A 16,550-nucleotide genomic window follows, 5' to 3' on the forward strand; every position below is an offset into this window, starting at 1 on the left:
AGTCTTATGTGGTATCGTCATGGAATACGTAGATAGTCTTGTCTCTTCGTTCGTAGTTACGTAGTTACTAGGTGTATGTACGTGAGTACTGTAATTGGATACCCGGGGAGACCGTTTATCCCCCCCCCATGAGGAGAATCAATGTAGACTCCGTACGCCGTAATAGCCTCTGACTTACTCAACTCCACTCATTCTCTCATCATCCCCCATTTCAACTAACCCAATTCAATTGCACGACATCCCATTCGTAAATCGGACCGGCTCCGGCCCCGTCTCCAACCGACCACGAGACCGGCGCCGAGTCAGCATTTACAGTATCGGGCATTCTAGTCAGTGGGGATTGGGGGGAATGAAATGGGGTAAATAGGATAATAAATAATCATATTATCAATTTCGAACATTCTCCCGGGGTTCGACAATTCCAAACATGATGTCAACCCCATACGACGTATACATAAGTCAACGGAAGAAAACTGCGAGAAATCTCGCTCTTCTCCACACTTTCTCCCCATTTTCCTCCATTCCGGTGGAGTCCCCCCTCGTTTTCTCCAGTCTTGGTCCATACATAGTACATATCCCATAGTATGTTAAAACATAGCCCCGATCGAGGGAAAAAATTTCCCCGCGCTGCCAAGTAAGTTTCGCCGGGCTGGAGTATTCTATTTCAGTTGGCGCGAATACTTGCCTCGATTGGTACTACATTTGTACCCTATATACTAGGTAGTATAGAAATACCACTCTGTATGATTGAATACTACTGGGTATAAAGTCTGTAGGCTATCATCTCTGAGTCGGTTTCAAGGGGTGTCTTCACTGTTATTAGTAGTATTACAAATGTACTAATTCAACTTGGGAAGATTTGGACCAATTATTAGTATATCCAAGTATCCATGGATTTTTTTTAAGTATATCAACTCTTGGAGCGAAGTGCTGGTAACTAACAGGTACTACTTGTTCAATTCGAAATGTCCTCTTAGGGCTAGGCTACACTACACTGATCAGGATGACTGCTGAATATGTAAGAGTCTTGATCTAATCAACAAATGTACATATAGATGCAACAATATAATCAATAGAGAACGGTTGGAAATCAATTTTTTTCCTCCCAACTCTTCAAAACGCCGTATGCTGGAATCCAAATCCCGTCTTCCCAATCTCATAAATCAAATCAACCAACGCCATGATAAAAATTCATATACCTTCCAAATCAAGATCATGTGCAATGTCATCGGGTCATAAAGGGCAAATAAAGGAGTGTCGTGAAATATATCCAATGTGCGTAAGGCAAAAAAAAAAATGTGAGAGAAAAAAGAGGTAGATGTTATCATGTACGAGATTCCGATCCCTCAGGTGCCATATGTGCTGGGGGTGGCACCGTCGGTGTAGATGTCCCGCTGACCTCAGGGCTAGAGTCAAAGCCATGAGCGCGGGTACGGATTCGGAATCGATCACGCAGGCGCGTGGTGAGGCGGCTGCGATTGGGTCGGGCGTCATTTTCGTTGATTGTCTCATCTTGGTTTTCCTCGCGTACACGACGGAGGGCGGCCAGCCGTTCTTCGACAGTGGCATTGCGCATCCGACGGGCGTTCAGTGAGCCATGACCGTGAAGGTAGTTCGTCAACCGGTTGTGTCGGGACTGGGTAACCTCCGCGGTCGGGGTTGCCGTGCCTTCGGCAGGAGTCTCCTCGGTATTGTCGGCGTTCTCTCCTTCTTCGGCATTCTCTTCATTCTTGTTAGGGTTGAGATCAATGCGGCTACATAGTCGTCAGTATCGAGCGCCATTTGTTACAAGTTTATCGGTCGCAGATATACTTACCAAAGGGGACATGTCCCGGATACGTTGATCAGCCATGGGTCGATACACTCAGGATGGAATTGATGGTTGCATGGTAGTACTCGCAAATCCTGGCCCTTAATGAAGTCATCGGTACAGATAGGGCAAGAAAAGTTTCCTCCGTCGGCGGCAGCATCGGGTTTGGTGTTTGGAGAAGTGGTAGCCGGGGCGGCATCGGCAACAGAAACATCATCATCAGATCCAGTAGTAGGATGATTCGTAGTCGATAATTCGGTTTCGCGAGGTGTCGTTGTATGTTCGGCATTGGAATCATTATCCGAACGGAGAGATGGACGTTCATGGGCGGGATCCTCCGGGTTCAGGGACAGTTCGACATCTCGCTTGGCGGCAGCAACACCGTCCTCATTATCGCCGAATTTGACGATAGGAATAGTCTCTAGCATTGCTCTTGCTATACCTCTTGCTCGACTCTGCCGTGGTCGTCCGGCGACACGACGTGGACCATATCGCTCAGGATGACGATGGGCACGTACGGCGCCGGTAATGATGATACCCAAGAATAGAGCTGTGATGATACCAGTGATACTGTACAAAATGATCATCGCTATAAATTCAATCAGTAAGCCTATATTTTACAATATATAGAGAGGTTATTGATTGTAAGACCAACCAGTATTGGGACTGTCGCCCGAATCATTGCTGCTGGTGCTGGCGCTGGTGCCGGCATCGGGAGGGTAAGCAGACATGGAGACGATGGAGACCGTTTGGTTTGCACCACCGAGGGCTTTCTGGAGAGTGGCTCCGCCGTGCGGAGAGTTGAAAGTGAAAACGTTTTGATAGTCTTCAATTTGGGCATCCGATGAGAGGGCACAATGAGAGGCCGATGTGCTGTAAAGGATGACCGCAGCGAACCTGTGGGCGATGACGGTGCCAAGAGTATCGCCCGCAGATAACTCGCCGGGGTAATCCGCCGAATCGCACGAAACGCAGGCAATTCGGGAACTCTCCCCACTCTGAGTAAATGGAGATTCGACAGTAGCCTTGTACAGACTACCCTGAAGACTGAAGGTCTAGAAGGGTGACAAAAGCGGGATGATGAGAAGAGAGACACAATGAACACAATGGGGGAAAGATGTGGGGGGGGAAAGAAAAGAGAGATGGGGGGAACGGGGACTGGAGTCATTGGGAGGACCCATTGAAATCGGCTTACCTGGAGTTTCTTGTCGGTTAAACGGATCAAGGAATCGGTCAACGGAGCGAGAGTCTGATCCTTAAGAAGACTGGAACCCAGAAATTTGAAGAGGTGGGACTGTCCCTGACCGAGGTCTTGGGAACTGTTAGAGGGAGAGAGGGAAAGGGACTCTGCGAGAGAAACCAGAGATAAAAAGAAAAAAAGGAATTGAAAGATGGAGGAGGTAAGATATGGGGAGGAGGAGGAGGAAGAAGAAGAAGAAGAGGATGAGAATGAGAATGGGAATGATGATGATGCTGGGCACTGCATGGCCGCGTTTTACGGGAAGCGGCGGATGCGTGGGGGAGCAAGAGGAGGGGCGCTGATCGGGGCTGATCAGAGGGACATCACAAAAGGCACAAGTCCAGCAGAGGGTACTAAGGACTGTACAGTGGATTGTATGAGTTAGGGCCACAAAAAGAGGAAAAGGAAAGAAATGATCAGAGTATGCAGATGGGGGGAGTGGAGCAGGATAAAAGAAAAAGGCAGCGGAAAACAAGGAAAAGAGGGGAGAGTCAAGCCGATCGCAGGAACCCCGTGGAGAAGGACGATCCTGATGAAAATGGGAGGTTTAGGCGTATTTGAATTTAACTCGGTCAGATCATCAGTACAGTATCAGTATCAGTACATAATAAGTGCAGTCATATTATGGATACAATCAATTGATATATCATGATTAGTAGATTACTAGTAATATCCAGTATTACAATATCCATTAAGATTGTACGGAAATATTGACTATAGTATCCTGCGTATAATATTTGCGTATAATATTTGCGTATACCATTCAGCGTATAACTACTATGTAGAATACGGTAAATGCGAGTCCGAGCGTTCGGGCTACTTGCTGTCATGAGATGATCGACTAGTATGAGTTATATCATATGCTGAACTACAGTATATGTACAGTGTATCCAGGGATCTTCAACTTTGATTTCTCTCTGAGTTAGTGAGTACTTTGAACATACTTCTTGCAGTGACTATTTCTAGTAATAATGGTACATATTCCTGGAGTGCTCCCGGAGTACCCAGATCGCTCATCTTCAATGCTCCGGCTGGCCCACAACACGTCTCGTTCTTTGTTTCACGTCCTCCGATGATAAACACTGTGCTGTATACGGTCGCTCCTAGGAACTTAAACAAATTTATGATCCCGTTTTACAGAATATCTGGTCACCAGTATTTGCTGATACGATTTCATCGCTTTAGGACCATGATCCGTTCTGCCGTAGGAGATGCTAATTTCCACCAATACAGTCTCGGATATCTCTTTTAGTTTGTAATGGAGATATTTTATTTTATTTTTATTTTTATTTTTAACGGAAGATAAAATGGATTTATTTGATTGCTATATCTGGTTCTATGTTCTGAATTAGTTCAGTTCCAGGGTTATCATTCTTTACAATAGTCTTCCATATCCTCTTCGATCACAAAGACTGTCTTTCATATGTATGATGGAGCTGGAAATGTGTCAATATACTACAAAATTCTATATGCTATATAATATCACCCGATATTATATTAATCATGTATCTATTTCAGATGTATATTCCTAGAAGTATCTTCTTTTGCTACTGTGGTATAAAACAGCACACTCAAGTATTATTGATTCCCGACTTTACACCGAGGACAAAGTTTGATATCTATTTCTCAATATGATTTTGACTGGTCCGAATACCGTTCGTTCGTCTGAAAATCGGTTCTCCACCAGCAACTTTTTTCTCAGTCAAGATTCGCTTCCGCGGGTTTTCCTCGATCTAAGTGATGTTACACTAACTTGGCTATCTAGATTCTTACTATTCAGCGAGAGTAATCCTGGAAGAGGCTGAGTGTCGCCTCGCGGGCCTCGGTAGGCCTTACATACTCAGCTACCTGCGCTGGTGTCTTTTTACCGATCCATTTCCTGCCAACAGACAGGACAGTGGGATCCGCGCCAGCCTCCATCGGTATCTTAACAATTTCCACTTTGCCGAGTCTCGCAGCGAGATGTAGAGGTGTGCCCCATTCGTCGGAAGTTACATTCGGGTCTGCACCTCTGTCAAGCAGAAAACGGGTTTTCAGTTCGCGCTGTTGTACGCGCGGAGCGATAGAGTAGAAGAGCAGATTTGATTCCAATTTTGCGCCATATTCGAGATATCTGGTTCCTGGATACTCACGATAATTCTGCCAAGGGGAGAGATTCCTCTTGGTCCGCAGAGATTAGGATCCGCGCCGGCAGAAAACAATACAGCAGCAGCCGAGGAATTAAAAATCATGTTATCCATGAATACCATCAGAAACAGAGTTAGTTGTCTAAAATATCTTGTCTTTTTTTTATTGGGATACAATTTACGGGAGTATAGGTTCGCCACTAGAAGTCCTCGCATTGGGATCCAAGCCATTGTCTAGAAAGAGACGGACGATTCGAGGATCTTGGTGAAAGCCTTCTCCGTGGAGACAGCCTGTTGTCCCTTATGAGACACGAACACCGGTGTCAAAAAGGATAGCAACAGCATCAGCGTGTGACCCCTAGTGTTGCGTGTTTGAGTCCGACGTCAAGGTCTTCGACGGTTAAGCGGCCCGTGGCGATTGCTTCATTGAGTTTTGGCATGTCGCCAACGAAGCACGCATGGTGAAATTCCCGGTGAAAGGCTTGAGGCTCCATTGCAGCAGATTGCCGGATCCCCAGATCAAATGATAGATGATGGTTGGATGAGGTCTGAATTGGAATAGAGAAAAAAAAACACGTGATGTACAAAATTCTGAATAGGATGGAGCTGATCCCTCAAGAGCCATAAGCGCTCAGGGAACACTCAAGAGGCACTCAAGAGGTCCTCAACAGGAGTGCAAGGAGGGCCCCGGGAGCAATCCGGGAGCAATGTTCGATATCAATCACATGATGAATGAGACGACTAAAAACTTGGTATAATGAACGCTTAGACAGGCGTCGAGTGTTACCGTTTTGGGCGATCGATTTACCGTCACTTAGCGCTATAGTGTAGTATGTTGCATGTACCTGTCCCTGGAGTGCCTGGTAGATAGAGTTCGTACTGACTATGTATACTATAGTACGATGCACATATGTATCTCCACAGCGTATAGTTATAACAACTCTTCCACCATGTCTATTTATTCTACTTATATACTATTCAACTATTCAACTACTGATCTACTGATCTACTATAGTATTAACTATACTATTCAACTAATAATTATCCTATGTTTACTATGTATACTATGTACTCGCCTGCTGATACACGCCACGCCTTTGTGATTTGCGGAGAGGGGAGTGGGGATGGCCGAGACTCCCATCGACCGCAGAAAAAGGCAACGGCAGAAAGATGGCCGAGTGTTCGCGGATGCACCCGTTCTTTTTCATCTTCTTCACTTCTTTCCCCTCCTCTTTTCGATCGACACTCCACCATTTTCTTTTTTTTCCCCTACAGTATCACCGCCCCTCTCCTTCTGATCCACCCATGTCGTAGGGTCTTGAACTCGCTTCTTCCTGGTGCTGGCTATCTTCTCTCATTCTCGGCCCTATCAGGGGCGCGTTCCCTCGCACCATGCCCCCAGACTTGTCTGCCGATAATCCCCAGCTTCTTCCTTCGCAACGCTGGGACCGGCGCTATGACAGGAAGCCGATCTCAAAGTAAGTTTCCCCCCCCCCTCCCTCCCCTTCTGTCTTTCTTTTCCATGATGGTTGGATCACTTCGGTTTCTGCGACATCTTGGGTGGTCTTTATCTTTTGACGTGGTCCCGCTTATTCTCGACGGAGTGGATTTTCTTTTCGCAGATAGATGGGGTGTTGGGTCCCTATCTAGACGAAACAAGTCCACACCCACCCTGGGGCAATCTACTGTCACGCCTCCTACTACCGACCTTGTGGAATCTAATCAACATCGACAGAAACCCTATAATCGCCGACCTCGACGTCGAACATAATGAACTTGCGCAAACATGGAAATCCTTTATTCGCCATCTCCCACCAGACGACCGTGTTGACTGGGAACATCGTCCACAAACCAGAGACGATGTCAACGCCCTCATAAATTCGCTTCAGTCCTTTTGGATGACTCGACCCCGACAAAGGGTCTATAGCCAAGTCAAAGTCCTCTGCGATCAATTTCTGCCTACCGTCGATACGCACGCGACCCTGCTTGCCCGACTACCGGACTCCCACTTCTATCATGCCCCAACCTTTTACGGGGCCTTACAGTCGGTGCTCAAGGTGGGTTCCATCATGATCCGATCGAATTTACACACATCTATCTGCTTGAGTTTGCATGCGGGGTTGTGTATGGAATTTATCCCGACTAACCCGAAGGATTTCTCTAGGCTTCATCGCATTATCCTAGAGTCATGGAGGGCCTTCTCACGGCTCTTTTAGACATTCACAGTGCTTTGACCGTTTTCGAAGATCCCGCCACCTCTCACAATATCGAAGCAATTGCCAAATCATATACCCTCATCTTCTTCTTTCTGACCGAGTTCATGGATTGGTATGTGCGGAGGTCGACCTGCCAATTATTAAAGAGTCACAGCCAGGATGTCTACTCGGAGTTTCAACATCTGGTAAATTGTATTCAGCGCCAGGCGAAAGCCCTCTCCGAGCCCTCCGATGAGATGGACGTGGATGATGACTATGAAGCCGCCTATAGCCCTCGGGCTCTATGGGAAGACTCCCGAATGAGCCAGGTCGGTCGGCAGGGGACCGAGCGTCGTATAGCCGCACAAAATACAATCACTCGTCGATTAATCTGGGAGATCCAGCAAGATGCAGAGCAACGGGCCCGAATCAAGGAACAGAGGGGCCAATTGCTCGCGCAAATGTTGACCAATGTGAACGAACAATTGCGCACAGTCAATGAGCAAAATAGTGGGATTGTCTGCTTGACTACTGCAGCCCCAGATCTCGGTATGCTGCTTACACCCGATTGTGCGACATTGAAATGAGAAGGATTATTTGCTAATGAGGATGTTCTCTAATAGTGACCTCGGGTTTTGAATGGTCCCGAGGGTCTAAGCGACGGCTGGCCCGACTCGAACTGCAAAGTGCATCCAAGGACCTTCAAAATTTCTTCGACAGTGACGACCAGATTGCCGACTTTGATTCGGAAGTTGAAGTCATCGCAGAGGGCAGCGTCGTCACCTCCCTACGAAAATGGGCCACCAGCCCCAGATCACAAGCGTTGGCAGTGGGCGGATCCCCATCGACCGGCTTCCCCAGTCCTGTCGCTTTAATATCCGCCTGCTATGCCTCTTTTGCTCGTCATGCACGGCTCCCTGTCGTCGCCCACTTCTGCGCTCTCCCTACCGACGAAGTCGATGGGATGACACCACGTCAACAGGGGCTCATCGCCCTCACCTATAGCTTGATCCGACAATTGATAGATACTCTCCCGACAGTGGTGGACAGCGACGCATTGCTGGATTTGAGCGCTGAGCGATTCCGCTTGTTGGATGGGACTCTCTCCAGCTGGAAAGCAGCTTTATCCTTAGTTGATACCCTCCTCCATTTCCTCCCACCATTGCTTGTCCTTGTCATTGACGGCATCGATCGGATTGATGACCCATCCACCGACACCGCTCTACGCGAGCTCATCCGGGTATTGCTCACTCATACTCGCCATCAGCCACAGTCTGTCGACAGCGATAGCCCCGCACAACCATTCCTCTTCAAAGTCCTTTTTACGATTGCGGGGCGATCTAGTGCGCTGGTTGAAACAATGTCCGAAAACCAACTCGTTCTGAGCGAACCAACTCAGACGGATGAGCCTGCAGTGTCTGACCAGGTCATCACCTCGGACCTCGGTGCAGTCATGATGAATGCATGAGTGCATGTCAGAGATTCCTGACATACACTGGGTAGCAGTGCCCTCCTGATATGACGAATTTCCTTCTTTCTCCCTCTCTCCCTCTCTAGGTCTTTACGAGACCGTTTACAAAAAGACCTCTGGTTCCTAACATAGATCTGCACCCTTGAGCACGCGTGGCTCTGAGGTTTCCATTACGATACATGAGGCACGAAGCAACGGCGAACACTTTGAGCAACTTTCATACCTTTCCCTTCGATATATGCATGGAGGGATGGTTATTGTACCCGTTAATACCGAGTTTTATTCCTTTTCTACTCTCTCCATGTTTTGTGATCTTGTTTTGGCGTTGGGTATTGGACCTGTGGATTTCCTTTTTCCCTTTGATTGCGATTGTGGTTTGACTTGTTTTTCTTTCTTCTTTCTTTTCCCCTTCATTTTTTGATTTTATTTGATTTGACTATATCTTATTTGGGTTATTCTACTGCTATGCATCTTGCTTCCCAGTGACTCGTGGTAGACTACTGTACTTTACTGCTTGATCGCTACGATACCCAACAACTAGACCTAATTTTTGCCATTGCCCTTTTTTTTTCTTCCAAGTTCTCCCTCGTTTTCCCATCCGGAATTTAATACCCGATAACTGCTATTCGGAGCACACGGAGTATCAGCGATTTGTGGAGGTCATGCGGGTCTGCAGTGGAATGAAAATGCGGGGACAGAATGGAGATTGAATTCCGTCGAGACTCGCCAATATAAAGACAGGCAACACAGTCCACATCTCACGATCTGTCTGGCATATTGTACGAGTAGTATTACCAGTAGTACTGAACATCATCATGAATGGCCATAACAGCACATCTACTATTCCCTCACGATTATACCAACCCGAGTCTCTTCAATTAGACGACTTCAAGCAAATCTGTTCGCGCAAAGTCGACAAAACCACCTACCCACTCTGCGAAACCGTCGAGCAAAATGTCCCCATCTACAATCTCTCAGCCATCGAGGCGCAATCCATGACAGCCTCGACTATCTCCCGGCTCCAAGATGAATGGCACCACATCTTACACACGGGACCAGGCATCTTCGTCCTGCGCGAAATGTACGCCCCATCACGATACGGCGACGTCCTCTCCGCCACAAACGACGCTTTCAATAAGATCATTGCCCAGGAACGCGCATCCCATACAACCAAAGGCGACCATTTCGCCGCGGGTGGTACAAACGATCGAATCTGGAACGCTTTCTCTAAACACGGCCTTCAAGATCCAACCTCGTTCATTAAATATTACTCCAATCCCTGGCTAGCGACTGTTTGTGAAGCATGGCTTGGACCGGGGTATCGCATTACAGCACAAGTCAACGCAGTTCACCCCGGTGGTGCGGCGCAGGAGAGTCATCGTGATTATCATCTGGGATTTCAAGAAGCGGATACCTGCGTCCGATACCCCGGACCAACACATTTGACATCACAATATTTAACGCTGCAGGGTGCCGTTGCGCATAGTGAGATGCCAGTTGAAAGTGGACCAACGCGTTTCTTACCCTTTAGTCAAACTTATGAGCCGGGGTATTTGGCCTGGCGACGAGCTGATTTTCGGACCTTTTTTCAGGAGACATATGTGGCTTTACCATTGGGATTGGGGGATGGAGTATTTTTTAATCCGGCGTTGTTTCATGCTGCGGGGGCGAATGTGATGGATCCTTTGAATGGGGGGTTTAGACGGGTTGCCAATTTACTTCAGATTAGTAGTGCTTTTGGGAAACCTATGGAAATGGTAGATGGGATTCCGTTGGTTGATGTCTGTTGGGAGGAATTGGTTGATGGGTATCAGAAAGGTGGACAAGAGATTGCGGATGGTGAAATGAGTCCTGAGAAATGGTCGATTAAGGCGCGGGAGGTGAGGGCTTTCATTCAGGCTGTTGCGGAGGGATATCCTTTTCCGACGAATTTAGATCGATGTCCACCGGCACCGAATGGGATGGCACCAGCGAGTGAACAGGATCTTGTGTTGCGTGGATTAGAGGAGGGTTGGAGTCGAGAACAGGTGGTGGCCACGTTGAAGCAGATGCGTCTAGATTCACGAGCTTGAGACAAGTGGACTATTGAGTGGGTCATCTATAAGCCCTACATAGTTCACAAAGTGGTCCCGTTGAGAGATCGAGAGATTGTGAGATTTGCGAGATCTGTATCTATCATAATGCAGTTATAGTGAACTACATAATTGGGTAATACAAGTACATGCCTGGTGTCTTAGGGCAAGTGAAGCCCTGACCCTGAAAACTAGGCCTTGTAGTGTCAATGTACAATAAGTATGGAGTAATGTGTAAGGTAAATTTCCGACCAGATGGCTCGAATTGATCAGACCCCTGGAAGAAAGAATCTCGAGGAGATCGAGATTCATGATTGGTGTATCAGTTGAACGCCCGGTGGGTCGGGAGGACCTGCATTTGATGATATCCTAAGGGGGTGGCAAATGGTGATTGTTAGAATCAAGTAATAGTAGAGGAGAATGGATGGAATGATTTGAATTAATTGAATACTTAATGAGTAGAGATAGTAAATATACTGTAGACTGATAATAACTAGAGGTAGTACAGAGTGGACAATGGGACTGCTTGGAATGCGCTCTCACATTTTTGACGTCGTCCCCCAACCACACCGAACCACGCTGAAACACGCGCTGTTTACGATTTCTCTTTTCTGCTAATTTCCTCGTCTTTTTACAATCCCATCAATCTCCCCCCCCGTACATAGAACAGCTGTGTACAGTACACTACACTTCACCACAATTACATCTCGGTTGCATCATTTAACGCTTTTGACGATCCTCTCCACCTCTGACACTTACACTTGTTGCCCTCTGGATGATCGACTCTCCATTGTCCACTACGACTGGTCCGGGGATCACAGCGCACCGAGACACCAACGGACTTCCTGTACGAGACCCTCCTGCGCGTGCGTGTGCGTGAGGGGGAAAAGGCCAAAAGCCAAACAAAGACACCAAAAAAAGCGAGACCGGGAAAAAAAAACGAACCAATTCATCGTTCTTACGCTAAACTGGTAATTTTTTAATTTTTTTTTTCACCGTTCTCCACCAACTCCTCCCGAATCGAACCAACCAGCTTAAGGATCGATCTACACTCCAACAGATCACTCAGCTACCATAAAAAGGGCTTGGCCCCCTCCCCCCTCACGAAAATGCGGCACAAGCTAGGCATTGCGGCTAACCGCCTGTCGACTCATCGGTTTGAACAAATTCCTGATCATCCAACCGAAGGGATGCCCAATCCGAACGACGTCACAATTGAAATTCCTCTCGAGGATGCCCCAAATGGCCAGAATGGTCATACTCATCATTGGGGATCCAATCCTGAGACTGTGGATCGGTTCGGGGTCAACGAAAAGGATGGCATGGCCAGTGGCTCGGGCACTGATGCGGGCGTAGGCTCTGGTCCTGGTCGTCGGCGGCGCGGTCGTGTCGATTCCGATATCAATGATTTAACCCATAAACCAGCTGACTCGCCAGAGGATGGAAAGGTCAATACCCTAGGTCGAATTTATCAGGCCATTTACAATTTCTCTATCGTCACTCGTTACATGATTTACGTTTTCCCTATCGGTGTTCTGATCGCTATTCCTATCATTGTGGGCGCAACGGTTGCAAAGGATGCTTATATTGGCGGCGTTCATCTCTATTGGTTTTTCACTTGGATTGAGGTGGTCTGGGTTAGTTTGTGGGGGTGCAAGATCTTTGCCAAATTTATTCCATATGTCTTTCAGACTTTGTGTGGGTTTGTGAGTTCTGGAACACGCAAGTATGCTCTTATTCTGCGTGCACTGGAAACTCCGATTACCATTGTCTTATGGTGTGTGATTTCATTAGTGACTTTCTTACCGGTATGTAGTATATGGAGATAGGCGTGGTCATGGCCATGAAATTCTGAGACGTCTTGCTAACGGTCTACTAGATTATGCGATACGGTGCCGATAATAACAGCGATGTATCATCATGGGAGAAGAGTGTCAAGAATATCCTGTTCGCTCTGCTGGTCTGCAGTCTGATCTTCTTGGCCGAGAAGGCTTTGGTCCAACTCATCTCGATTAGTTACCACCGCAAGCAATTCGACGCCAAGATCAAGGAATCCAAACGCAACGTGTATCTTGTTGGACTGTTATTCGAGGCTTCTCGAAACATGTTCCCCGTTTACTGCCCCGAGTTCCGCGATGAAGATGATCTCATTTTCGACTCGCTGCTTGCTCAGGGTACCAAGAAGGATAAGAAGCGGAGCTCCATGATGCCTCTGCGCATGATTAGGGAGGTTGGTCGTCAAGTCGGTCACAACGTTGGTCGAGTCGGTGACAAGGTCACCACGGCCTTTGGAAACGTCGCCTCCGAGCTCACCGGTAAACAAGTGTTCAACCCAACTGCTACCCACTCTATTGTCGTTCAAGCTCTTGAGCGTAAGCGTTGTGCTGCGGCGCTGGCTCGCCGTATCTGGATGTCTTTCGTTGTCGAGGGCCGTGATGCATTATACATTGAGGACATTGTCGAGGTCCTTGGACCTGAGCTAGAGGCCGAGGCTGACGAGTGCTTTAGCGCTTTAGACAAGGATGGCAATGGTGATATCAGCTTGGATGAGATGATCCTGACCATCACCGAGTTCGGTCGTATGCGCAAGTCTCTGAACCACAGCATGCACGATGTCGACCAGGCCATTCGTGTTTTGGACAATCTGCTCCTGTCTGTCGCCTTTGTGGTCGGTGTTCTTGTCTTCATCTCGTTCGTCACCACTGGCTTCGGAACCGTCATCGCAGCTGGTGCTACTTCCCTGCTCTCTCTGAGTTTCGTCTTCGCGACTACCGCGCAAGAGGTTCTGGGATCTTGCATCTTCTTGTTCGTTAAGCATCCATTTGATATCGGCGATCGTATCGAGGTCAGCGACAAGCCTTTCGTTGTCGAACGTATCTCGCTTTTGTTCAGTGTTCTCCGAAATGTCAACGATCACCGCATCACGCAGGTTCCAAACAACATTCTGAACAGTCTCTGGGTAGACAACTTCACCCGTGCCAATGCTATGCACGAGCAGCTCACTGTTCCTGTTGCTTTCGACACTTCTTTCGCTGATGTTCAGTTCCTTCGCGAGGAAATGGAGGCCTTTGTCCGGGATAAGGATAACAGCCGTGATTTTCAGCCTGATATCGACATCGAGGTCCTTGGTGTCGGAGACATGGATAAGCTTGAGCTTCGCGTCGATATCCGCCACAAGTCCAACTGGTCCAACGAAACCGTCCGTGCTGCCCGTCGCTCCAAATTCATGTGCGCTTTGGTTCTCGCCGTCCGCAAGATCCCTGTCCGTGCTCCTGGCGTCGCTGCGGAGGAATCTAAGGAGGATGGCGATGACAAGGGCGATGATGAAGCTGTTTCCAACACTGGAAACTCCAAGACCGACCCTGCAAACGATGAAAAGGCTGGACTGGCTGCCGGTTTTGCCGCAAGTGAAGGCTTATCCCCGAATACAGCCCAAACCACCGGTTTCGACCACAAGCGTTCTTCGGGTACCATCACCAAGCGTGGATCGCAAGCCAGCGAAGCCGCCATCGCCGATCGCTTGAACTTGCGCTCTCCAGCCGTTGATGTCGCCCGTGACAATGGTTCGAATGCAGGCCTCTACCGCACGACAACCAATGCCTCCAACCAGAGCCAGTCTCTTAGCGTTAACAATGGCACAAGTGGCAACATCCAACGCGGTCTCTCCACCGGCCACCGCAAGGCTGGTACCCACATCTCTTACCAAGGCCAGGAAGCTGATGTCCCTCGCCCTCTCTCCCCCGTCAGGGCAGGCATGACCCCATCCAATAGCGAGGTGCCTATTCTCCAAGCTCCCGCGCCCCCTGGTTCCCGCGGCAGTGCCCGTTACGAGCCCTCCGGCAACCAGCAGCGCAGCTCCATTATTGCGTCCCCCGAGGCAGGATATACCTCGACCTACTATTACAACCAAGAAAACCCTTTCGACCCCGTATCCACCCACGGTATGAGCGCCGCGCAACACTCTCAGGAGCGCCCGCCTAGTCAGCACTACGAGATGGATCGGTACGACCCTGTCTCGCCGCCATCCGTCCACTCCACTCCTCAGCCTCCTCAGACTGATGCTTCTGGTCGTCGTCCGTCACTCATTTCCCGAATGAGACGCGACCAGGATAAGTCCTAGACGATGTTCAGGCTTGAGCTGTTGTGGAACGGAGTTTCTCATGCATTCATTCCTTGCCATTTCCTTACTCATTTTGTCTTTCTCTTTACTTTCTCTTTCTTGTCTTTTTTATGCTAAAACTTCCCCCCGGTTTATTGTATGATATGAGCCATGCGCTATTAGATCTAGATTGGGTCTAAATTTATGCCCTTATGAGGGTCTTTCATTATTTATCAACCGTATCTTCTAGATCTAGATAAATTCCTTCATCACGATAGCAGCGTACCTGGCCAGCTTTGTACATGAAAAGGTTGAGTGGCAATTTACTAGCTCATGATGCATTCGAGCAGAGATATCTTTACAATTGAATTATCATATCACACCTGATTCAAGAATCATCACAATATAATACATTATAGGGAAAACAATATCTAGAACGAGAGCCACGAGGCTCAAGACTCAAGAGCAAAATGGAAGATATGATAAATTGCACTCACCCAGCCATCAAGTCTATTTGCTACCAGACTCCTTCCAGGGGTAAGAAACAGGGTCACCCTTCCGAATCCAAATCTTCGACTTCCTCTTGTTGACAACATGTTCGACGAAAACCTCCCGGGTATGCTGAGCCTTGAATTTGCGGATCCAGCGCGGGTCCCAGAGCTCACTGGCGATACCGAGATCCTTGCAGCAACGCACGAGAGCATTGGATCGACACCCCTCTGTGGCCGTGGGAATACCATCAGGCGAGAAGTAATCCTGTTCACCGCGAGCAACGGAAACAAGCCTATGCGGAATTAGAATAAGATTGAAACGGAGGGTAAATCAGCTAGGGTATTGATCAACGTACCGTCCATTACAGACAAGAGCATATTCTCTTGTTACTGCTTTGGGGGTAACGATGCTCTCGCTACGCGGTACAAGACCCCAACCACCGGCACCAAAAGCCCGGTTCAAGATCCGACGATACTTGATTTCCGGGAGATAGAGGATTCCATCGGGCTTGATCTCGACTTCTTCTGGGTCTGTCTCGGCGAGGAGAATATCGGCTGCTTCCTTGGGGAAAGGTTCGGCTGATAGTCCGTGGAAGGAGCGGGTCCAGTCGATCTTCTCTTCCGGGGCCGACTCGAGCTCTTGAGGTTTATCCGATAGTCCCGTTTTCGAGATATTGTCTGTTGTGGGTCTGTTTGGTGTTGGGGCGGAGACTCGGTTTACTTGGGATGTCGGTATACTGGTAGCTGTCGATGGGGGGGGTTGAGGTTGTTGAGGGTCGAGGAGTTGCGGTGTTGCTGCTGGAGCTGTTCTGGACTCGCGGTGCGCTGGAGCTGATTGCGCGTGCTGTTATGGGATTGCGGAGCTGGCGCGGGACTTGGTTGGATGGTGCTGCATGTTGGAGGGATTTCAAAGCTTGCCAGGGGCTGCACCTGAGATATGACATGGTAGGCCGAGGTGGGATGATGAGTTCTTGGAGGTTGTAGCTGCGGAGGAGCTGCGCCGCCGATTGATGTGAGGGATCACGTGATGACGGTGTATGAGCTGA

The 16,550-nt window shown here is 48.4% G+C and overlaps 5 protein-coding genes across 5 annotated transcripts; 3 read left to right on the plus strand and 2 right to left on the minus strand.

The window, feature by feature from the left end:
- Nucleotides 1-1,324: 1,324 nt before the first annotated feature.
- N7469_001296 (RING-H2 finger protein) lies at nt 1,325-3,296 on the minus strand (the record flags this gene model as incomplete). Its single annotated transcript, XM_056640216.1, has 4 exons — nt 1,325-1,754; nt 1,817-2,399; nt 2,466-2,865; nt 3,006-3,296. 4 exons carry the CDS (start codon nt 3,294-3,296, stop codon nt 1,325-1,327), a joined length of 1,704 nt encoding a protein of 567 aa, XP_056505973.1.
- A 3,272-nt stretch (nt 3,297-6,568) lies between these two features.
- Nucleotides 6,569-8,839, plus strand: N7469_001297 (uncharacterized protein; the record flags this gene model as incomplete). Its single annotated transcript, XM_056640217.1, has 4 exons — nt 6,569-6,654; nt 6,912-7,233; nt 7,341-7,920; nt 7,995-8,839. The coding sequence occupies 4 exons, from the start codon at nt 6,569-6,571 to the stop codon at nt 8,837-8,839; spliced, it is 1,833 nt and encodes a 610-aa protein (XP_056505974.1).
- Nucleotides 8,840-9,657: 818 nt separating this feature from the next.
- On the plus strand, nt 9,658-10,914 carry N7469_001298 (phytanoyl-CoA dioxygenase family protein; the record flags this gene model as incomplete). The annotated part of the gene is made up of 1 exon (XM_056640218.1): nt 9,658-10,914. The coding sequence occupies one exon, from the start codon at nt 9,658-9,660 to the stop codon at nt 10,912-10,914; it is 1,257 nt and encodes a 418-aa protein (XP_056505975.1).
- Nucleotides 10,915-12,023: 1,109 nt separating this feature from the next.
- N7469_001299 (serine/threonine protein kinase) lies at nt 12,024-15,034 on the plus strand (the record flags this gene model as incomplete). The annotated part of the gene is made up of 2 exons (XM_056640219.1): nt 12,024-12,722; nt 12,794-15,034. The coding sequence occupies 2 exons, from the start codon at nt 12,024-12,026 to the stop codon at nt 15,032-15,034; spliced, it is 2,940 nt and encodes a 979-aa protein (XP_056505976.1).
- Nucleotides 15,035-15,523: 489 nt separating this feature from the next.
- Nucleotides 15,524-16,448, minus strand: N7469_001300 (putative mitochondrial genome maintenance protein Mgm101; the record flags this gene model as incomplete). Its single annotated transcript, XM_056640220.1, has 3 exons — nt 15,524-15,797; nt 15,861-16,193; nt 16,243-16,448. The coding sequence occupies 3 exons, from the start codon at nt 16,446-16,448 to the stop codon at nt 15,524-15,526; spliced, it is 813 nt and encodes a 270-aa protein (XP_056505977.1).
- Between the last annotated feature and the right edge of the window lie 102 nt (nt 16,449-16,550).

The sequence above is a fragment of the Penicillium citrinum genome (genome assembly GCF_028827155.1).
Source record: "Penicillium citrinum strain IBT 23319 chromosome Unknown utg000001l:1.0-4955037.0:1.0-4956770.0, whole genome shotgun sequence".
NCBI lineage: Eukaryota > Fungi > Ascomycota > Eurotiomycetes > Eurotiales > Aspergillaceae > Penicillium > Penicillium citrinum.